The 24,048-nt window shown below is 35.9% G+C and overlaps 2 protein-coding genes across 5 annotated transcripts; one reads left to right on the forward strand and one right to left on the reverse strand.

The window, feature by feature from the left end:
- Positions 11,060 to 18,802, reverse strand: LOC18786453 (oligoribonuclease). Of its 3 annotated transcripts, none has more exons than XM_020557799.1 (8): positions 18,489 to 18,775; positions 17,585 to 17,710; positions 16,283 to 16,359; positions 14,823 to 14,904; positions 14,600 to 14,655; positions 13,686 to 13,772; positions 12,351 to 12,441; positions 11,060 to 11,216 (listed from the first exon to the last, which is right to left on the reverse strand). In XM_020557799.1, the coding sequence occupies exons 1-8, from the start codon at positions 18,601 to 18,603 to the stop codon at positions 11,152 to 11,154; spliced, it is 699 nt and encodes a 232-aa protein (XP_020413388.1). In that variant the 5' UTR covers positions 18,604 to 18,775; the 3' UTR covers positions 11,060 to 11,151. The 3 variants fall into 3 exon arrangements, with proteins under 3 accessions (XP_020413388.1, XP_007221003.1, XP_020413389.1); XM_007220941.2 differs by lacking the exon at positions 11,060 to 11,216 and adding an exon at positions 11,301 to 11,711 and having other exon boundaries at positions 18,489 to 18,802; XM_020557800.1 differs by lacking the exons at positions 11,060 to 11,216; positions 17,585 to 17,710 and adding an exon at positions 11,301 to 11,711 and having other exon boundaries at positions 18,489 to 18,774.
- On the forward strand, positions 18,883 to 23,854 carry LOC18787539 (putative disease resistance RPP13-like protein 1). 2 transcript variants are annotated; one of them, XM_020557797.1, is made up of 4 exons: positions 18,883 to 19,088; positions 19,197 to 19,541; positions 20,724 to 23,222; positions 23,465 to 23,854. In XM_020557797.1, the coding sequence occupies exons 2-3, from the start codon at positions 19,218 to 19,220 to the stop codon at positions 23,181 to 23,183; spliced, it is 2,784 nt and encodes a 927-aa protein (XP_020413386.1). In that variant the 5' UTR covers positions 18,883 to 19,088; positions 19,197 to 19,217; the 3' UTR covers positions 23,184 to 23,222; positions 23,465 to 23,854. The 2 variants fall into 2 exon arrangements, with proteins under 2 accessions (XP_020413386.1, XP_020413387.1); XM_020557798.1 differs by lacking the exon at positions 18,883 to 19,088 and having other exon boundaries at positions 19,095 to 19,541; positions 20,724 to 23,189.

Here is a 24,048-nt window from a genome sequence, read left to right on the forward strand (position 1 = left end):
TTTTTACGTCGTATAGTTAAATAGCCGCCATGGTTTCTCATTTTAACGACGTCATTTTAACGACTTAGTAGTCTATTACAATTTACAACGTCTACAATTTATTAACCACGACGTGGTTTCTTGTTGTGGTAAGAATATTTTATTATTTTTATATCAAAATATTCAAAATAAATATAAAATAAATCAGAAAATTGAAAAGTCAACTCCTATGAAGTCATTGATATATTTTCTTCCACATAAACCTTGAAAAAATTCATTTTGAATAATAAAAATTTAAAATGACCATCCAAAACAAAATTGTTTTGATGAGTCATAAAATCACTTCTAGTTTTATGGTTTAGGGTTTAGAGTCTAGGGTTTAGAGATTAGGGTTGTTATTTATTGGGGTTTATTTTTAAAGTATAATTTTTGGGTAGTCTAGGGTATATGTTAGGCTTTAAAACCATAAAACCTTTTATAAACTTAATTTTTTAAATTGTATAATTTAGTTTTATGGGTTTAGGGTATTAATTTTTAACGACGGTGTTTGGGTCGTGGAATACATATTTTACGTCGTACAGTAAAACATACGACATGGTTTACGCTTTAAACGACGTCATTTTAATATGTAAGTCGGTTTATATAATTTACAACGTTTTTAATTTCTTAACACCGACGTGGTTTCTCATTTTAACGACGTCATTTTAACGACTTAGTAGTCTATTACAATTTACAACGTCTACAATTTATTTAACACCGACGTGGTTTGTTGTATGGTAAGAATATTTTATTATTTTTATATCAAAATATTCAAAATAAATATAAAATAAATCAGAAAATTGAAAAGTCAACTCCTATGAAGTCATTGATATATTTTCTTCCACATAAACCTTGAAAAAATTCATTTTGAATAACAAAAATTTAAAATGACCATCCAAAACAAAATTGTTTTGATGAGTCATAAAATCACTTCTAGTTTTATGGTTTAGGGTTTAGAGTCTAGGGTTTAGAGATTAGTGTTGTTATTTATTGGGGTTTATTTTTAAAGTATAATTTTTGGGTAGTCTAGGTTATATGTTAGGCTTTAAAACCATAAAACCTTTTATAAACTTAATTTTTTAAATTGTATAATTTAATTTTATGGGTTTAGTGTATTAATTTTTAACGACGGTGGTTGGGTCGTGGAATACATATTTTACGTCGTACAGTAAAACATACGACATGGTTTACGCTTTAAACGACGTTATTTTAATATGTAAGTCGGTTTATATAATTTACAACGTCTTTAATTTCTTAACACCGACGTGGTTTTTCAGTCGTCGTTATATAAAAAATTCAAAATAAATTTAAAATTAATCCGAAAAATGAACGGCCTTACGTTCTTAATCCGAAAAATGAAGTTTCCGTCGTGGAATATTAAATTTACGTCGGTACTTGTAGAACTTTCGCCTTGGTTTTTCTTTCGACGTTTTATAACGCGCGCGCTCTAAAAATTTTCGCGCGACCTAAATTTTTTTAGATTTGGCTCTTAGTCTTATACTTCGATCCCTGAAACCTAAAATTTCAGATTTCACGCGACATAACATTTCGCTCTCTCACTTCTGCTGTAATTAAAAGTTGCACTCTCCAGGCTCGTCGAATCTGTGAGCTCGTCCAACCTGTAAGTACAAACCCTATCTTCCCCTTGTAAATTCATTGAATGATATTAGGTTGTTTTGTTAAAGGGTTTTAGGTATATGCTTTGCGATCTGTTAATAATGTGCTTATAGGTATGGGTTCATGGATTTTCTGTTTAATGGGTTCATGACAAGATCAAATAAAGGTGTACTTTTGCTGGAAATCAACACAAAAAGACACAGATCACCAACTTCCAAATGATTTCCAGCAAAAGGACACCTTTATTTGATCTTGTCATTTTCCGCTCTGGAGAAGGTGCAAAGTGCACCAATGCTTATAGGTATGGGTTCATGGATTTTCTGTTTAATGGGTTCATGGATTACATTATCTGTTATGTTGAATTGGGAATGGATTTAATTTTGTCGTATCTTTTAATCACCCTATGTTATGTTGAATTGGGAATGGATTTATTGTTTTCATGCTTGGTTTCATGTATATGTTGGTTTCTTGGTTGGTTTCATATATATGTTGTGTTCTTAATGGGTTTTGTGTTCTTGAAAATAAACTGAGACACGACGAATTTTAAGGCGTACGACGACGATTACACGACGGTTTTTAAAAAACCGTCGTTGTATTACTTACACACGACGGTTTTTTCATAAACCGTCGTTTGTATTACTTATAATAGACGACGTCTGTTGAAAATCCGTCGTCTATATATGCCAAATACGTCTGTTTTTGATTAAAACCCGTCGTCTCTGTTGTTTATTACTTGCGATTAGATCATTGTATAATCTGCTATAGTGATGGTCATTGCCTGTATTTTCACTTTATTATAGATAATAGGTTATAGTGTCGGAGATGGATAAGTCATGGATGCACTCGGATAGAAGATCGAAGGCATATGAGTTTGGGGTGGAAGCATTTTTGAACTTTGCTGTAGAAAATCTTCTAACTACAACACATATCCGTTGTCCATGTGTTAAATGTGTTAATTTGAAGTTGTTTGGGGTTGGAATTATAAGGGATCACTTATACTTTAATGGAATTGACCAAAGCTATAAGAATTGGACATTTCACGGAGAACCTTGGGAAGCAACTACTAATGCTAGCAGAAATGTTGAAGAAGATGATGGCCATAGTAGGTACAGTTTTGTGTCTGAAGAAATTGATATGGATGATAATGATTTTGGTGATTTTGGTTCGGATCCGTATGAGTTTGCCAATGTGATTGGGGATGGAGATCAACCAGTGTACCCTGGTTGTAGAAAGTACACGAAGTTATCGGCATTAGTGAAGTTGTATAATTTGAAGGCAAAACATGGGATGAGTGATGTCTGTTTTACAGAATTATTGATACTTCAAGGCGATTTGCTTCCAGAAGGAAATACAATACCAACCTCCATGTATGAGGCTAAAAAGACTTTGTGTGCATTGGGGCTGAGTTATGAGAAAATGCACGCATGCCCCAATGATTGCATCTTGTATAGGAAGGAGTATGAGGATTCAACTAATTGTCCTACTTGTGGTATCTCAAGGTGGAAGGAAGGCAAAGATGCAATCTTGAAAGAGGGTGTGCCAGCGAAGGTGGTGTGGTATTTTCCCCCAATTCCAAGGTTTAAAAGGATGTTTCAATCACATGAGACAGCTAAGAGTTTGACTTGGTGGCATGTTGCTAGAAAATCAATTGACGGTCAGATGTCTCATCCGGCGGATTCCCCGTCTTGGAAACTTCTTGATGATAAATGGCCTGAGTTTGGTAATGAGCCGAGAAACTTGAGATTGGCTCTTTCATCTGATGGATTCAATCCCCACAGTTCTCTAAGTAGCAGATATAGTTGTTGGCCGGTTATCTTAGTTACATATAATCTCCCTCTATGGCTGTGCATGAAACGAAAGTTCATGATGTTAACCTTATTGATTTCCGGTCCTAAACAACCCGGAAATGATATAGACGTCTACTTGGAGCCTTTGATTGATGATTTAAAATCCTTGTGGGTTGGGATTAGAGGAGTGTATGATGCACATAATGGAGAATACTTTACACTCAGAGCTGCATTAATGTGGACAATTAATGATTTCCCCGCCTATGGAAACTTATCTGGTTGTGTTGTTAAAGGATATAAAGCTTGTCCAATATGCGGCGATGATACACCTAGTCACAGGTTGAAAAATGGCCACAAAATTTGTTACATTGGGCATAGAAAATGGTTACCAATCAATCATCCATATAGGAGGCAACGTGCAGCTTTTAATGGGAAACCTGAATATGGCATACCTCCAGAGCCATTAACCGGAGAAGAAGTGCTGCATATGGTTGAAAATGGTGACAGAGTTTGTTGGAAGAAGAAATCAATATTCTTTGATCTCGAGTATTGGAAATACCTTCCTGTGAGGCATGCCCTAGATGTTATGCACATTGAGAAGAATGTTTGCGATAGTATCATTGGTACATTGCTGGAGATCCCTGGAAAAAATAAACATGGGGTTGCTGCTCGATTAGATTTATTGAACATGGGGGTCAAAACTGATTTGCAACCCGAGTATGGAGAAAGACGTACTCGTTTGCCTCCTGGGCCTTGGAATTTGTCAAGAGCAGAGAAGAGAGAGGTTTGCAATTCTTTCTATGGTATGAAGGTCCCTGAAGGTTATTCTTCAAATATTAAAAATCTTGTATCTGTACAAGATTCAAGACTTCTTGGCCTTAAATCACATGATTGTCATACCTTAATGCAACAATTGCTCCCTGTGGCAATTCGTTCTGTTTTGGAGAAGCCTGCAAGGTATGCAATAACTCGTTTGTGCTTCTTCTTCAATGCTATATGTGCAAAGACTGTTGATGTTTCCAAGCTAGATAAGTTGGAAGAAGATGTAGTAGTTACTCTGTGTTTGCTTGAGAAGTACTTTCCCCCTTCATTCTTTGATATCATGGTTCATCTAGTAGTACATCTTGTCAGAGAAGTTCGTCTATGTGGGCCAGTATATTTTAGGTGGATGTATCCGTTTGAAAGATATATGAAAGTGCTGAAGGGGTATGTTCAGAATCGTACTCGTCCCGAAGGTTGCATTGCTGAGCGGTATATAGCTGAAGAAGCGGTAGAGTTTTGTACTCAGCATTTATCTGATGTTAGTACAGTTGGAGTGCCTTCAAGCCAAAAGATGGGAGTTTCAAAGCCATTATCAGGTTGCACAGTGAGCGTAGTTGATCAGGACCTGTTGAATCAAGCACATCTATATGTCTTGGAGAATACGGAGGAAGTCCTACCTTATATCGAGTACGTATGAGTTTTATTCTTTAAGTTTCCATTTAAAATTATTTCTTATGTTTATCTTATATATTTGGGACCGTAATGCTTGAATTTTTCGTGTCATGTAGGCAACATATGATCCACATCAAGACTGCTTATCCAAAATTTAGAAAGAGAACAAAGTGGCTGCAGGATAAGCACAATAGCACTTTCATTCAATGGCTACGCTTCAAGGTATATGTTGTTGAATAACATATTTCTCTTTTAATTTTCTTCTTATGTATATGTTAGGATGAATTAAGATATGATTAATTTGCAGGTTCAAAGTGAACTTGAGGAAGACAATCATGGCGTATCAGAAAATTTAAGGTGGCTAGCAGCTGGTCCAAACATGTCAGTGCCATTATATAGGAGCTATCTTATTAAAGGTATTAAATTCAATATCAAGGCACAAGATGATGTGCGGACAACTCAAAATAGTGGAGTTTATTTACTTGCACATACCATGCAAGTTGCTAGTGCCAAGGATAAAAACCCAATTCTCTCAAATATGGGTTTCTATGGTGTCATTCAAGAAATTTGGGACCTTGACTACCAAAAGTTTACAATCCCAGTCTTTATGTGTGATTGGATAGATAGTTCTGGTCTTGTAGTCGACGAACTTGGATTTACCCTTGTAGATTTGAGTAAAATTGGACATAGGAATGACCAATTTGTTTTGGCTTCTCAAGTCAAACAAATATTTTTTGTTGACGACCCGATGCATCGTGGTTGGTCGGTAGTGTTATCAATGCCTAGTAGAGAATATAATGATGTTATTGGTGATGAAGTATTAGGTGATGTGATAATTGAGTGTGAGCCATTTACTAGAGGGATGCCAAATGTTGACACATTTGATGAACTGGTAGGTGAGTTAGGCGGTCAAAATATTCGAGATGGGTGTGAAGATATATGGATTGAATGATGCTTATGTAATTGGCAGTGTATGACATTAATTTTGTAATATATTGTAATGTGATTTCTTCACTTTCTACGTTCAAATAAAACACGACGTTATTGTGAATCAGTTATTCAGCATATTTACCGACGTCTTAAAGCAACGTAACAATGAAGAACCACGACGCTATTGTGAAGCAATTATTCAGGATATCACGTCGGTGAAGGATAAAGAACCGCCATGTAATTCAAAATAACACGACTCCAATCCCATAATACCGACGTCTAAAAAACGAGATATATAATCTGAACGTTAAAAAATACGACATCATCATACATTTTCCACGTCGCAAGTTCTTTTATAAACGAAGAGGAACGAAATTAATTCCGACGGAAATTCATTATAACCGCCGTCTAATAACAATTAAACGACGTTATTTGTAATACGGCTCCCATCATAATCTACGCCGTCTATATGTTCTGTAATACGGCTCTCATTTATTTGGAACCGACGTTGTTTAGAAGTTCAACGTCGTCTATATTATTAAGTGCGTCGTGAGTAATGAATACATATAAATACAACGTCGACTATATAAATGTATACGTCGTAAATAATGACACTGACAACTATTTCCACGTCATCTTTTTTAGAAAAATCGAAGTGGAAAATTTATTTCACGACGGTTTTTTGTAAATAAGAGACGTTGTAGATTTCAATAACGTCGTCTTCTCATGTATTTAAAGACGTCATATTTTTTCTTGTCGTGTAAATTGTATTTAACGGCGTAGTATTTTAGTTGTCGTCGTTGTATGTATATCTTGCGGCCTTGTTCTTTTAATATGTGTCATATTTTTTTTTTTTAACGACGGTGATTTTTTTGAGTTGGTCGTCTATTCTCATCCTCGACTATTTTCTAGAACTTTAGCAGACTAAACACGTCTGTTTTTATTGTTTTCCGACGTTGTTGTATTTAACAACGTCTAATATTTATCGTCGTTGTTTGTTTCTGAAAATAGGACGTATAAATTTTTTAATACGACTCTCATATATTTGTAACTGACGTTGTTTAGTTTTTCAACGTCTACTATAGAAACACATACGTCGTAAATAATGACACTGACAACTATTTCCACGTCATCTTTTATCGAAAAATCGAAGTGGAAAATTAATTTTACGACGGTTGTGTTTATATGTGCGACGTAGTAGGTATCAATAACGTCGTCTTCTAATGTATTTAAAGACGTCATATTTTTTATTGTCGTGAAAATTATATTTAACGTCGGCGTATTTTTATTGTCGTCGTTGTATGTCTATCTTGCGGCCTTGTTCTCTTAATATGTGTCATATTTTCCCTTTTTAACGACGGTCGTTTTAGAGAATTGGTCGTCTATTATCATCCTCGATTGCTTTTTTTAGATCTTTTTGCAGTACAAAGACGTCGTTTTGTATTTTTTGATGACGTTGTATATTTTAACAACGACGGTGATTTAGCGTCGTGGTTTATGAGGGAAAAGATGACGGTGGATTCCACGACCATTGAAAAACCAAATACACGACGGTGATTTACCGTCTTCTTTTTGCTTTTTTGTAGTAGTGAGAGAAGATGTGGATATTTTGTATAGTGAGAACAAGAGAAGGAGTGCTGTTACAGAGGCAGATCTTGAGATGGCAAAGAGAGACTTGGCTAAGGAGGAAGAGGGCTTTGTGGAGACAGATATGGATAGAGAGCTAGGCTATGGGATGCCTTAATTCGCCTTATTATTGCAGAACTCTTAGATATGAGCCGAGATATGCAACGTGCAATGCATATGCTAAATTGGACAAGTGTGAATTTCGAAGCAATGAAATCCTAAATTTGCATTCTTGTTGTATTTGAGAATTAAGATATTGTTATAAAACTTAAATAAAATATATATAGATATTAAGGAAGACAGCTTGGGATATGCAAGAAACCGATCTTTAATACTCAAAGATTTCTCTTGGTCTTGTATGTTCTTTATTCATCCTTGAAGCCTATTTATAGGCATAGGAAATACATAAAATATTACTATAGTGATAGGTTTATACATTTCTAAATATGGAGAATGGGATGAGCTATAAAAGCATATATGAATGTGGTAGGCATCCATTGCCATATAATATTATAACAGATATCCCTTTCTTTTTTTTTAATACTGAGTATTTCCACCCATGGCCTTTTGCCGTGCCTCTTGGGCTGAAAAGCCTCTCCACCAGTGCATTCTAGCCCAGGCAAGACGTAGGCTCCATCAAGATTGGGCAGGCCGGAAAGTAATATCAGCCTGAGCTCTTGCCTAAGAGGGCGTTGACGTGAGCAAAGAAATTTTTTTTAAAATTAAAAAAATAACGGAAAAATTCATAATTTTTTAAATACATACATAGCAATTATTTATTTATTAATCTCATAATATAAATAAAATTAATCCCATATAATTAGTAATTGCCCTTGAATTGCCATGGCAATGGGTGGAAAAACACAAAGAACAATTACTAGGGCTGATACTATTCACATGTAGGAGTAACTATCCTTACTTGCCCTTACCTTTTGCCATGACAAATGGATGGAAATGCTCTAAAGAAATGTAGTTTAAGTGAGAAAGGAAGAAATTGCCATCACTATTTCGTAATGGAAAATGCTAGGCATACCATATTTATATACCACATTGTGTACCATCTCTCTAAGTGGGCTCCATCTTTATTGGTGGACTTCACCTCTATTAGAGAGGTGGTACACAATGTAGTCTATAAATGTGGTAAGCCTAGCATTACACTTTTGTAATACAAGATATTTTGTTGATTTGGTCATATTTTTGTTTCAATTTTATGGTTCTCTTTGTCTAAAAAATTTTGAGCTTTTATACATTGACCCTCACAAGGAAAGTTCTTCAATTTGTCACTAAGATCAAGCATCGAATTCCAATCCACATTGATGCATCCCCGAAAGTAGTGGCGACCCTGTTAACTGGAGTTACAATATGGATCTTGGTTTGTGCATTTTTGCTTATGCTCCCTCTTGGCTTGGTTCGAAAATTGTTGATGATTTGTTAGGAGTTGCTAAAGCTCGTTTAGTTTTTAAATCATTCTGAGTAGTTTGTCTTTGGAGTTTTTCTCCCCTTGTTCACCCAAAAAAAAAACATGTAGTGGCGACCCTGAAGGCCCAATCATTGTTCAGCTAAAAGATTGTGATAATCACTCACGACAAAGCTCCAGTTAAGGGGTAGAAAAAAGTGAGCTTGGAGACGAAGAGCGATATGACATTGGGATTGAAGGTGAGTTATCAAATACTTGCAAGTTGGTCTTTTTTTTTTTTTTTTTTCTTTTTTTGAACGGTCAATTGATATTAGTTTAAGTTTGATGTGGACTTGACCGCACTATAAGAAGGGATTTTTGTAGAAATGACACGTGAGTTTATATCTCAATTTCAATTTGTCATTTTAAAGAAAAATTTAAGAGAAATGTCACCTTAATTTTTCGTAATCCATGATTTGTAATCTTAATTTAACACCATCCAATTTTCCATCCATTTTCAAGAGTATTTTAGTCTTTTTATTTTCAAGAAAAAAAAGAAAAGAAAGACCTCTCTCCCTTCCCCACCCCCCGCCCCACACCAAAAATATTCACTTGAGCCCCTTTTTAAAATCCTCCTTTCACAAGAAAACACCTTTTTATAGCACCTTTGATAATGCTTTTGAGAATACTATGAGGATGGATTGGATAAGCCTAAAATATGACTCGGAAAATCCCTCCTTAATTCCTTCAAGTTTAATTTTTATTAATTTTTTTTAAGGTATATATTTATTTAGATAAGATCATGTGGTCTAACAATAAAAGTAAATCAATGGGACATCCTATTTTGTTGTGTCTTATTGGGTGTTTTATTAAGGAGTATATCCGATCGGCATATACAAATCAAATCAAAAGACCGGAACTTGTGACAAATTCAAATATATCTAATACCAACAAGGAGAAAAACATGAGATTTTAAAAAAAAAAATTTATGAATTTTTTATTTTTAAAATACCCTTGAAAATGGAAAGACTAAAATACCCTTAAAAATGGATGGAAAATCGGATGGTGTTAAAGTCAGTTAACAAATCATGGATTCTGAAAACTTAAGACATTTATCTTAAGTTTTTCTTTAGGATGACAAATTGAAACTGATGTATAAATTCAGGTGACATTTCTGCAAAAATCCCTAAGAAGAATGCAAACTTCAATAGGTTACAGGGTAAGTGGTCAAGTCCTTCCATTTATCATGTGATACACATGTTAATGCATTTGGTCAAGTTTGAGAAGAATATGAGTAAATATAGTTTGGATTATGCAAGGGCTTCCAAAGATGCAAAAGGTTTCTTTTATGTCAATCAAATGGAGGATGCTAGTTTTTTTAGTTTAATATGTTTGCACCTGGTTTAAATTTCTTTTTCTTACTATAACATATGGTGTAGGTATATTTTGAATGAGATGTACAATGACAAAATCTCATGCCCATGTGTATGAGTTCTGTAGGTATATTATTACTTTACGTCTCCATAGTGGGATATTTATGTTTTGTAATTGTTTTTTATATAAGAAATATTGAGAGAGGAGGAATCGAACATAGGACCTTATATTTGCTCTTAACCACTTTCCTATAAGCCCTTTGCTTATATTTGTGTGTGCGTTTTTTTTTTTTTTTTTAAGTACAAGTGATGATCTAAATTATGTTGGGAGGGGAATTTCTCATGTAGGGATCTAAATTAGATATCATGTGGGTTTGAACTTATGTATTTTAATTTTGAATATATGTAATGCTAAAAATGAATTCTACATGTTTATAATCGAGAAACTCAAAATTCATTTTCAGCATTACATACATTCAAAATTTAAATTTAAAGAACAATAAATGCATAAAATTAGGGACTTGTTACTTTTGTTTGCATTACTTCAATGGAGAAATGGGCAGCTAAAGCCTAAGCACACACTTAGAAAACTAGAACACTAACAATTCTCTAAGGCGTTCCGTACAATAAACATTGTTTTTATTTTATCAACTTCAATTTATTCTGTTTGGCATAGTGGATCTTATTGTTGCTAGTAAATATCTTCACACAGCCCCCTTTTGTTTTTGTGAAGGGAATATAATTTAAAGAACAAATAGAAAGAGAAAAGTAAAGAACAATTGACAGTATGAAAAGATCTCAACCCTCCACGATCTTTGATTGATTTCTGAAATGGGTTTATTACAAATGAAGGAATGAGCTCCCTTTTTACAGTAGGAGGAAAAAAAATTCATCAAAGACAAATTAAATCCTATTCAACCATCTTATTGTGGAAAACGAAAAAACAAGAATCTCAAAAACTTGAAACCGTCTAGAGTAAACGCACCAACAATTTGAATTGTGTAAGATTAGGCAACCCAGTTCCTCCTAAGGGCACTGAAAAATTGTCAAATTGCTTACTTTACGATGCTTTTCAGTATTTAAGAAACAAAAGTAACACTTGCAATTAGATTTAAGACAAAAGGATAAAAACAATCATACAATTAAAGAGTCCAGGAATGAGATCTATTGACATTAGGTACAACCAAATCTCTAATGAAATTTAAGATTAAAAACAATCACCACATGATGGATTCCCGACACAAATTAATCCATGATAGTTCAATGCATCGACATAGTTTTCGTTACAGTTCAAGGGACAGACATGTATAAAGGGTCGGAACTAATTGTACATAAGCTGCTAGTATGGAAGTGCTTTCCAAGTCAAACCTCAATGAAGCAATCCATAGACTCAGAACTTTGGAGCCTCCTTGTATCATTTTTTAAATGCTTTGAATATATTCTCCTTGTAGTATTTAAGTTCCCTGATACTTTCTCTAATATCATCCATGGCTCTGTGATTATTTTCTTTAGAAGGGGCATTCCTATTATCTGTAAAACAATGACAATACAAATGAAGTTTCCAGGCAAACACATTTCAATATACAGAGCAGCAAAAAAAAAATGCCCAACCAAGTTCTGAGAAGCCACATAACAAGCTAAGGTAACAAATACAATGAAGACAAAAAGGATTAAAATTTGCATAGCTTGAAAACTTTATTAATACTATTCCGCATATCATGAAGGGGTGGGTGGCTTGTCCACATTGCCAATGGGCTCAGTTTTGAAGGTCATTCCAACAACTTTAGAAAATTATTCAATTTAAGACTTCTTAACCACCATATTCCTCATCATTGTTAAGCTCTTTGTCACCAGTGTTGTTCATATACAAACACAGTTTCTATTAGTCAACTAAAAATTGGTGGCGAATTACAAGGCCGTACATTGTTGTAGTAAAAGAAAGGTTTTAGTATACCGTGTTATTAGTTCTGATGCCCTTAAAGCGGTCATAGTGGCTACATAGCATGAAAGCGCTTTAACTTGTCTAGTATGAAGTTCCAAGCATATCAACATGGGAAGAGCATATTAAGACGATTGAAGAAAAAATTAAAACCAATTTAAAGAATTTACTTGTCTTTTTAGTGGTAGAGATAAACTACAGGATTAACCAGGTAGTGTAAGAATTTTTACCTCTAGGATACCAGCGAATGCATAAAGCTTTAACACTGCTAACATCCACTATTACATGGGAGAAAAGGCTAGCCAAATCTGGCATGTATTTCTGCCAGAAAAAGAAGAAAAAAACTGTTAAGAAATCCAACCAGGCTAATTAAATTCAAATAGACTACGATAACAAAATGAGGAAAAACATGGGCAGCCAAGGGCACAACCCAAGCTTATCTTTCAAAACACATACAAGTACAAACCCTTCATTTTGATTGAGGAAAAAACACAGGTGATCAAGGCAATAGCTCAAGTTTATCTTCCAAAATACATACTTTATTCTTAATGATAAATTGAAAAAATTAGCTGAATACAAACACTCCTTAATCCACTCGCTCAAAACAGCCCAAGAAACCCCTTTCGTTCCAAAGCAAAATCCAATAAACCACAATCCAGAGTCACAGGCTTTTTCAAAAATCAAAATCAACTTTAAAAACTAATCCTTCTTTCTTTGTTCTCACTTCCTCCACAACCACATTTTCAATTAAAAGTACCACATCTAAAATCTGCTGTCCTTTCTCCCTGTAACCGGAAAAAATTATTGACATCCTTTTACAAATGCCCTTTGCTCTTGTGAAATAGAATCTCCCAGCACCTTCCTCAATCTTTGGGAAAAACAGTTAAATTTTATACAAGCTTGATACTGAGCTAATAGGCCTAACATCCAGAACTTTTACTGCTTACACTTTTGTGGGAAGACCACCGCCCCAGTAGAGTGCCTTATCTTCTCTTCATGTTGTTATCGTTCCCAAGTCTAATAAAATCATGTTCTAGTTATAATCGTGTAATCCTCAACTGTAATATCAAGCCACCAATTCTCTGTTTGAGGGTAAAATTATGCTCTATAATTAGGATTCTTTGTTTAAGGGTGCGACTTAGTTGCCTAAATTAAGAGATTTGCTTCTTATTTAGTTTCTTACTTTGAAGAAGTTCCCAACTAAAATTATTCTAAATTTCTATGAGTTATGATTGATTCATCTTATTCTCTCCTTCAAAAACCCTTCTCGAAGCTCCTCTGCCCTCATGATTTGCCCTTTCTAGATTTCAAGTTACAATAGCGGCATGAAAAGCTTTCAACTTCAGACATAACAGAAAAAAAACAGCTAAATAAGTGAAAAATGGACATAACAGATCTGCTGCGTAGTGTGGTATTTCCTTGCATGCTCATTAGCTTACAAAATATATAGGCACGTCTCATTTGAATGAAAGACGAGACTTCCATACAGCAATGTTTTATTAATAACCAAACACTTCAAATTGTGTTAATTATAAATAAAATCCAGGAAAGGTGATTCACATTACCTTTAAAAATGCAAAATCCACATAAACTGAATTGCCTGCTAACTGAGGTGTATATGTTCCTACGTTTCTCGTTACAAATTCTATGACCTGCAGTATTGAAACATACACTTGTTTACACAGAAATATAAAGAAAAAGTACTCAACTGGAATATCAATAACGTATATAACTAGAGTGTAGCTAAAGGTCACAATTGAAGTAAAAAGAGGATGATTACTGAATAAGTAGTATATATGTACAAATAAATAATCTCAGTTGTTCATCACAAATAGGTTGAATAATTCTTATTCAAAAACAACTAAGGAAAAGCACAATGGGTACCAAATTCTCTTCTCTGCACGAGGGGATGTCCAAAGGTTCCAGGTAATTCCATGGAAAAGATTATCTTATATATTCAATCCTATAATTAAACACATGTTATTAGAATCACATGCATGTTAATTAGAAAAAAAAACCAGACTATTATCCAAGGATAGAATAATTATTAATGATACCAACCAAAACTAAAGTTCCATGAGTCCATTATATTCTTAATTACATCCTGATGTAGATAATTATTAACTTCCACTTTTTCCGGGGTCTAGTTATAAGAGTCGGTCATACTTAAAGAGCCACTCAGATTCCGTAATAAAGTAATAAAGGTTGTGTAGAAATACCAAGGGTTGCTTAGGAAAAGGAGAAAATTTAATGATGAGGTTATTGAAGCTGTTTTGGAATACCAAAATTCGACTTCAAGAGTAGCAGAGTCATAGAAAGGAAGTATTACAGAAAGGCCAGCAACACTCCAGAAATTACAAAACATCTTTATCAAAATTTAGTGGTGTTGCTTAACATGGTCACACGGTTCAGAAATGTGCATATGCTAGAAGCAAAAACAACAAACAAAAGCTTATTTCTAAAAAGAGTTCTTACACACCTGCTTTTCAGCTTCTCTTTCACTGATTGTACTTTCCAGCACCTTTTTTGTCAACCCTAAATTTAATAAAGTTTGTTAGTCGTGAAATCGTACACCATATGTTAAAATGATAATACATTCATGCCTATGTTATGATGCATGGAGCTAAATAGAATGTATCTGCATACATAATGTTACTAAGAGGTGTACAATGTTGGCCGGTGGTTTATAACACCCTGCTTACCACTAGCTTCATGATGACTTTGACACCATTCGCCCATCCTATCTAAACACTCCTTAGTTTGATGAATAACCAAATCAGGGCCCTGAAAGATAAAAGGGAAAAAGGAGTTTTTTTTTAATTTTTTTTAAATTAAAATAAATTTCAAAAAAAGATAAGGAAACCATGGGCCAATACTAGTTAGGGAATCAAGATGCATTTTGAAATTGAGCACAAATGATTAAAATAAAATAAAATAAACAAGTGAACCAAAATAAAATAAGAATAGGAATAAAGGAAAAGGATAACATCTCATTTAATTCACATAAATAAACATCCTTAACTCAGTCAGGTGTTCTGTTTAACATCTTCGAATTTAAAGGATGTAGCCTTTACAATCCCAAAAACAACAATTTGAGTTAAACAAGAGTTGGGGAAAAAGACACTGAAAAAGTTGAACAGTCATATGCTATCTTGGTAAGTTAAAAAACAGGTCCTAGTTTACACCTATTATCTTTTTTATGCCCTGTATCCTGTCAGCTTATGAATTACAGCAACCATGTCTATGAATATTCCACAGGATGATAATAGAACCAAGAAGAAGGCTCAAATGGCAGCTTACGAAGACAAAGCTATCAAATAATGATCCAGCATGAATTTGGTTCAATGAGTGGGTGGATCCCTGAGGGAGGTAATGGTACCCCTCCACTAGAAATATGATGACAGGAACAGATTTGATGAAGACGACCCATTTCCAGTCTCTTAAGGAAGAAAATGGGAGAATGAAGAAGCCTTGGAGTGTTCTCATCATAGTTAAGATGCTAGTGAATATCAGTCCTGAAGCTTCTTTTAGGATTGTCAAAACTCAAACCTGCCCTTTTGAAACCTAGTAATGAACCCATCTGAGATATTTTGATCTTCTGAAACTTGTTGTCGGGTGTGGGGCTACAGCGAGAATTTGAAAAGATTCTTTCACAAAATCTCAGAATATGTCCCAATATATGATGTTTCACTGACAGGATTTACATGTGAACACAAGATTTCATTAAATCTTTCCACAGGGCAGAAAATGAAAGAACGTATATCTTCTGTCGGTGGATAAAGTCAATAAAGCATATATGGAACAAACAAAATTATGTGTGCTAAAAAGATAATTATTAATAAGAAAAGATAAAATATTGAAAATGATACCATTTACTGAAGTTCACTCCTTTAAAATTACAATCTTTTAAATAGCAATCAGTGACAAAGATACAAATAAATGAGAAGACTAAATGGTGATGATCAATAAAGTAGTTAACAACTGCAGTTGCAGAATTTTAAAAATGGAAAGATAAATGAGAAGATTTAATGGTGTTGATATATGACGTAATTAACAACACTTGCAAAATATGAAAATGGAAAAACAGAAACAGAGGCATAGAGACAATATAACCCTAAAATAAAATAAAAAAATTTAAGCAAATCTGAAATTGAGGAAATACCTCTACTGATTTGGTTAATTTTCCATCAGTAATTATACAGGCAATCTCTAGTATCCGATCAACTTCAACATTTAAACCTGCATGACAGAAGTAAAAGAGAAGATAAATTTGAAAATCTTCATGTCATCACATTTTAGGGCAAATTTACCATAGAAATTATTAATTGGTCTAAACAGACAACATAAGAATATGTTAACTTTGATTTAAGTACAGGTCTAGCATTACATATTCTATGTGCCTCATTATTTTCGTTTTCAGATAGGAAACAGAATGAGTATAGTAATAAGTAAAAAAATCTGAAAATTGAAATCATAGTCGACTACTAGTCCACAAATAAACAACTCTCAATCTAGGCCGAACATCCTTAGCAGGAAAAACAGTCAAAACGACTCCTATCCAAACAAAACAGAACAAGAACCAGTCAACTACAATCAGAAAACCTACGAAACAGCAGAATCCAATCCAAATATTTAGAAGAAAGAAGGGGCAGTCAAAGAATGCAACAGAAACTGGTGCCCAAAGCAAAGCCATTAATCTAGCCTTATCCCATAGGCAATAGACAGACTCCCCATCCTTCCCCTAAATATTAAGTTGCTCCTCTCAGTCCATATCGCCAAAATTATGACTAACACACACCACATGTTGGGAGCACCACAAATAAGGCATTACATGAGAAGGGGAGCATCCAAGTCAATCTCAAAGCCACTGGACAATGAAGAAAGAGATGATCAATGCTCTCTGCAACCCCTTTCCACCTAGTAAACCAGTGAGGGGATAAATGAAAATATGGCCCTTAAGGACCTCATAAGTATTTATTCAACCATGACCAGTAACTTTGGTCTTCCAAATAATAAGGGATGGACTAAACATTGGAACGGTGTGATTGATTATCAATGTATTGAAAAAGGACTTACAGGAGAGAATACCTATGACTCAAGACACCAAGGCGTTCTGCCAAGTCTAGACTGACAATGATGTTCTCAATCAAGAAGCACAGGGAGAAAGCTTTACAACGTCCGGATATCTCAACCATGGAAAGATGGAAGAGGGAAAAAAAACACACTAGCAGTGTTATGTGGCAAAGAGATTCTATAGAGATGTGAGAAGATTAGAGGAGAACATGGAAAGACACTGAGAGATGCCTTTCCATGGGCATTAACAACAATCAATTTCTGTCCTGTAACATGTATTTACTCTGTATAAATAATTCCCATAGAGTTTATCTCCAAAGAGTGGCAAATGAATTATCATTGTTATTTAGTTAGACATTGTTATATTCCGACCAACCCATATTATCCTCACCAGTCATTTCCAAGTCAATCCATACCAGGGGCAACTTGTACTTTTCTAGAGGCTTTTGCTGAGTCTCTTTCTCTTTTACTAGCAAAATGTTATCAGAGTTGTTGACTTTCTTCTCCGTCTTCTTGCCTGTCTCAAAGATAAATCATTACTATGAAGATATTAATATACTGCAATCACTCCAGCTAGATTACCAACCAATAGTTCACCTAGAGTAAACCATATATGGTTAAATAAATACCCAGTTTATAGTCTATCATGAACATGGCTTCCATTTAAGGAAAATATTAAGAAAAAATTATGAATTTTAATCGTGAGAAACAAACTTTTACTACAGCTAAATGAAAATAAAAGATGCAGTGGACAAGATATCCACTGTACAACACTATCGTCAAACAATACAAAACAAAACCTCCATGAATATAAATAAGAACTTTGTTGGCTTTGGGACATCTTCAAGTGAGTTGTATATGTAAGTATATAACATCCATGAATATAAATAAATAAATAACATAAATAAAAAGTATAAAAGTAAATAAAAATTTCTAGGGGCCCCCAGAAATTAGCTGAGCTCAATCCATAGGCCTAGAAATCCTTCCTAATCGGATCAATCAATACCCCTAGAAATACACAGCCAAATAAGTTCAGGAAGCTTCACTAGTAACCAGTAAGTTCAGGAAGCTTAATCTTATATACAACCAATCCAGAAAACTAAAAAAAGCGTTAAAGCTTTTCTCCAACTTGTTCACAATTTTGGGACCGAATAATCAAAAGCAACTCTTAGAAGATAGAGAAAAGGAGTTGCATTTAGCATAAGCTAGCATTTCAGATAAGCAATGGCTTTCAGAAATGCCTAAACCCTAAACCCTAACCCTGGCACTTACAGTAACTATGGAAACAAATTAACCTGAAGATTTTGTAGTGTCATCTTTGTTTTTGGAAACAGAAGAGGCCTCTCGCGCTTGATCGTCGTCTTCAGCGTCAAGCTCCAGCACAGAGAATGCATTTGCGAGGTCCTCCATTGTGTCGATTGGTTGGTTGGGTTTTGGGCAATTTGAACTGAAACCCTTAGCAAGCCATTTCGGACAGGGGTCGTCAATTCTAGTATGAAACTTCAACTGCAACTCTCTGGTCGTTCAAACAGGGCTATTGCAAGGAGAAGCAAAGGTCAAGGGCGAAACCACAATAAAAGGCTGTGGTGGGCTGTGTATAGTTAAGTTCTGAAGAAAATTTATACAATTACAAACCTATATCTGAACGGCCCACAAGCAATAAGTATGCTGCCTTTTTAGTTTTTAATTTTCTGTTTTTCAAACACAGTTGTCTTGCCCCACTTCTGCCAGTGTGGCTCCCACCCACCCCATACGAGTAATTTGAAGAAGTCCACCAACAACTTCTCAAAAGCTCTTGCGTCCAACTTTGCCGAACCCATCCCCATGCGAGGCCGTAGAAAAGTTTTCAGCCACAGAAAAAGAAGGAACAGTACTTGAAAGAGGGGTTTACCAAGGCAAGATTACAAGTTTATGTTATCTACACTCTTAAAAAGCTTCCATACTTGTTTACAAACCTGTATTTCCAAGTTGTGCTAGCCTAGCTTCATCCAAATCCCTTGCAGTCTGCAGAGAAGATAAAAGACATGGCTTTGATCGGAGAGGCTTTTATCTCTGCTTCCGTCCAGGTGTTGTGCAACAGAATTACTTCACCCGAGTTCGTTGACTTATTTCGGCACAAGAAACTCGATGAGCCACTCCTCATGAAGCTGAAGACGACACTGTTGACCATATACGCAGTTGTGGATGACGCAGAGGAGAAGCAAATTAAGAAACCTGCTGTGAGGGATTGGCTCGACGAGGTCAAACATGCTGTCTTTGATGCAGAAGACTTACTGGATGAGATCGACACGGAAGCTTTACGATGCAAGTTCGAAGGTGAAGATCAAACCGGAAAATTTACCAACAAGGTGCGGAACTTGCTCTTTTCTTCTCGTAATCATTTTTATCAGAGCATGAATGATAAGATACAAGAGTTACTAGCAAGGTTAGAAAATTTCGTACAACTGAAAAGTGCTCTAGGTCTGAGAGAAGATGCTGGGCGGAAGGTTTCACAAAGAACACCAACAACTTCCTTGGTTCATGAACCTTGTGTCTATGGTAGAGATGAAGTCAAAGAAAATTTATCAAAAGTGTTGCTATCTGATGATGCAAGCAAGGATGATGTGTCTGTCCTCACCATTGTTGGAATGGGCGGGGTTGGCAAGACAACCCTTGCCCGATTGCTTTACAATGACAAGAAGGTGAAAGGTCATTTTACATTTCAAGCTTGGGCTTGTGTTTCAGAAGATTATGATGCTATTAGGATAACTAAAACTCTTCTTGAGTAAGTCACTTCAAAGCCTTGTAATACGATAGATTTGAATTTGCTTCAAGTTGAACTAAGAGAACAACTGAGGGGAAGGAAATTTCTATTTGTATTGGATGACCTATGGAATGAGGATTATACTGATTTGAAGTTCCTCCAAACTCCTTTTATGTCAGGAGCAAGGGGAAGTAAAGTCATCATAACAACACGGAACAAAAATATAGCATCCGTCATGCAAAATGTTCCTATTCAATACTTGGAACCACTGTCACATGAGGACTGCTGGTTGTTACTTTCAAAACATGCATTTGGAAATGAAAACTGTAGTGCACATCCAAATTTGGAAGACATTGGAAAGCAAATTGCACTCAAGTGCAAAGGGTTGCCTTTAGCTGCACAAACACTTGGGGGTTTGTTACGTTGCAGTATAGATTTCGAGTACTGGAGTAGAATACTAAATGACAATTTTTGGGACCAACCCTATGATACAACTAACATTCTTCCAGCTCTAGGGTTGAGTTACCATTATCTTCCTACTCAGTTAAAACGATGTTTTGCTTATTGTTCAATTTTTCCAAAGGATTTTGAGTTTGAAAAGGAAGATATAGTTCAATTATGGATTGCAGGAGGTATAATTCCACAAGCTGAGAATGGAAAAAGGATGGAAGCATTGGCTAGAGGATACTTTGATGAATTATTATCACGATCGTTGTTTCAAAAGTCAAGGAAATTCAGCTTCATTATGCATGATCTCATTAATGACTTGGCTATGTTCATGTCTCAGGGGTTTTGCCTTAGGCTCGAAGGTGGGGTATCTCGTGAAGTTAAAAGAGCTCGTCATTTGTCATATGCTAGGGGAAAATTTGATGCTGCTCCAAGATTTGAACCATTATATGAGGCTACATGTTTGCGGACCTTCCTACCTACCTCTTTAAATCCATATAGACATGAAAGATTTTTTGTAAGTAAAAAAGTTCTACAAGATTTGTTGCCATCACTAAGATGTTTGCGGGTGTTATCATTGTCACATTATCAGAATGTGACTGAGTTACCTGATTCCATTGCAAACCTCATTCACTTGCGCTACTTGGATCTTTCCCATACCGCAATTGAAAGGTTACCGAGGGTAGTTTGCAATCTCTACAACTTGCAAACATTACTATTGTCAAATTGTTACTCTCTCTTTGAATTGCCTGCAGACATTAGAAAATTGATTAATTTACAGAAATTGACGTTGGGAGGTTGTAGCTCTCTTATGAAATTGCCTGCAGGCATGAAGGAGTTGATTAATTTGCATCACCTTGATGTCAATGGAACTAAAATTGAAGAGATGCCGGTGCAAATGGGTAGACTGAAAAGTTTGAGAACATTGACTGCGTTTGTTGTGGGCAAATCTACTGGGTCAGGCATAAGAGAACTGAGGGAGTTCCCGCAGCTTCGCGGAAAACTATCAATTTTGAAGCTACAAAATGTAGTTGATGCGAGGGATGCATTGCAAGCCAATATGAAGCACAAGAAAGATCTCAAGGAGTTAGAGTTTTCATGGGGTGCAGAGGATGCTAATGATTCCCAAAAGGAGAAAGATGTACTCAACAAGCTCCAGCCTTGTGTGAATTTGGAGAAATTAACCATCAGATTCTATGGTGGAACTAATTTTCCGAATTGGTTAGGAGACTTGTCTTTTTCTAACATACAAGTCGTGCATCTCAGTGACTGTAGTTATTGTTGGTCGCTCCCACCAGTTGGGCGGCTACCGGCACTCAAAGAGCTCTGTATAGAAAGAATGAAGTTTGTGAAGACGATTGGCGTTGAATTCTATGGTAGAAATGGAGCTTATCTGACTCAGCCATTTCAATCTCTGGAGAAGCTGAAGTTTAGGGAGATGCCAGAGTGGGAGGAATGGGTACCAAGTGGAAGTGCAAGTGGAGGTGAATATGGTCCAGACTTTCCTCGTCTCCAGGAACTGATTCTAAACAATTGTCCGAAACTGAGAGGTAGTTTGCCTTGTGAGCTGCCTTGGTTAAAGAAGCTTATGGTGTCTCGGTGTGAGGTTTTGCATGATGGAATGGCCACTACCACAACTACCAATAGTCTTAACTATAAATCTCTTGAAGAATTGAAAATAGAAGACAAAGCTCTGTTATCATTATTAGAGACAAAGCTCCTGTCTCGACTTGAGATTGAAAATGTTGTTGACGTACAGTGCTTGTCCTACTACAATCGTCTTCAAAGTTTGACTCTTTCGAATTGTCCAACGCTGTCGTCGTTTCCTAAAGATGGCCTACCCAGTACGTTGACTTCGCTTAATATAAACAATTGTAGGAAATTAGAATTCCTACCTCATGAGATGTTGGCCAAATTAACATCGCTTGAGACTTTGCGTATATATCAAAGCTGTGATTCAATGAGGTCCTTCCCGTTGGGCAGTTTTCCCAAATTGACGGCGCTTAGCATTTGGGATTGTGAGAATCTGGAATCCCTTTCCATGATTGAAGAAGAAGGAGCTGTTGAGAATCTCAGCCATCTCAATTACTTGCAAATCTATAAATGTCCAAAAATGGTGTGTTTTCACGAGGGAGAATTGCCCACTCCCAACCTGCGTGGCTTTGAAGTCGGTGAATGCGAGAATTTGAAGTCATTGCCCAAACGCCTTCACACCCTCACAGCCTTTCGATCTTTGCATATACAGAGTCTTCGGAATCTGGAGTCATTTGCAGAAGATGGGGGTTTGCCTCCCAACCTCCGATATTTTGGGATTGTGAATTGTGAGAGACTGAGGGATTCATCAGTGGGAGAGTACTGGGGTTTGCAAGCACTTGTCTCCCTTGAAAAACTTCTTATCAGTGGAAGTGACCATGTCTTGGAGACGTTGCTCAAAGAACAGGTGCTCCCTACCACTCTTCACACTCTCCGCATCTATTCTCTATCAACTCTGAAATCTTTGGACGGAAAAGGTCTTGGACACCTCACTTCTCTTCAAGTGCTAGAAATTGACAGCTGTCCAAGTCTGGAACTCCTGCCAGGAGAGGAACTTCAACACCTCACTTCTCTTCAAAATCTATACATTTGGAACTGTCCCAGTCTCCAATGCCTGCCAGAAGAAGGTTTGCCGCCATCTCTTTCTTATCTGCGTATCCTCTTTTGTCCTGCTCTAGAAAAAAGGTATAAGAATAAGACGGGACAAGATTGGGCCAAGATATCTCACATTCCTTGCATCGAGATAGGCAACGAAGTGATCATATAATGTGAGGTATTCCATTTTACACTCTCAAATCAAAGTCAGGTCAGATATTCTCTCTCTTCCAAAAACCCAAATACATGTTGGACGTTGCCCAAATTCAATCTCCAAATTTCTAATAATTTCACGCATCTGATCAAAATCATATTGTACATAACTTACCCGATCAAATTTCTAATAATCACAGTTTTTTGTCATTTGCATTGTCACTGCATCTGATCAAATTCATCTAATTTGTAATTTGCTATTTTCAGATAAAATTATTCATCTCATTTGTAATTGTACAGAGTTACTTCAGCCGAGTTCATCGACTTATTTCGGCAGAAGAAACTCGACGAACCACTCCTCGTGAACCTGAAGACGACACTGTTGACTTTGTTGGCGGTGCTCCATGATGCAGAGGAGAAGCAAATTGTGAACCCTGCTGTGAGAGAGTGGCTTAACGAGCTCAAGCATGCTGTCTTTGATGCAGAGGACTTACTGGATGAGATTGACACTAAAGCTTTGCGATGCAAGCTGGAAGGTGAGGATCAAACCCACAAACTAACCAACAAGGATCTTTTTCATTGAATTATGTAATCAATTATTCTCTTATTGTTTTCGCACTGTTAAAGGAGTCAGCCACACAGAATAAGAAACTATGGATGGGAGCAATCTTATTTCATACTAATTTAAAATCCCTTTCTTTCTCAACAATGGAGGAATTTATACTAATCGCGTAGAAATTATTATTGCATGTTTTCACATGATGTATAAAACATACAGAGATTCCAATGCAATACTCTTCCAGAAAGGAGAGATGATAGAAATTTTTTTGATCATGTAATTTGTTCGAACAAAAGCGATCCAGCACAAGTGAGACGTTATAAGT

The sequence above is a fragment of the Prunus persica genome, chromosome G2 (genome assembly GCF_000346465.2).
Source record: "Prunus persica cultivar Lovell chromosome G2, Prunus_persica_NCBIv2, whole genome shotgun sequence".
Lineage (NCBI taxonomy): Eukaryota > Viridiplantae > Streptophyta > Magnoliopsida > Rosales > Rosaceae > Prunus > Prunus persica.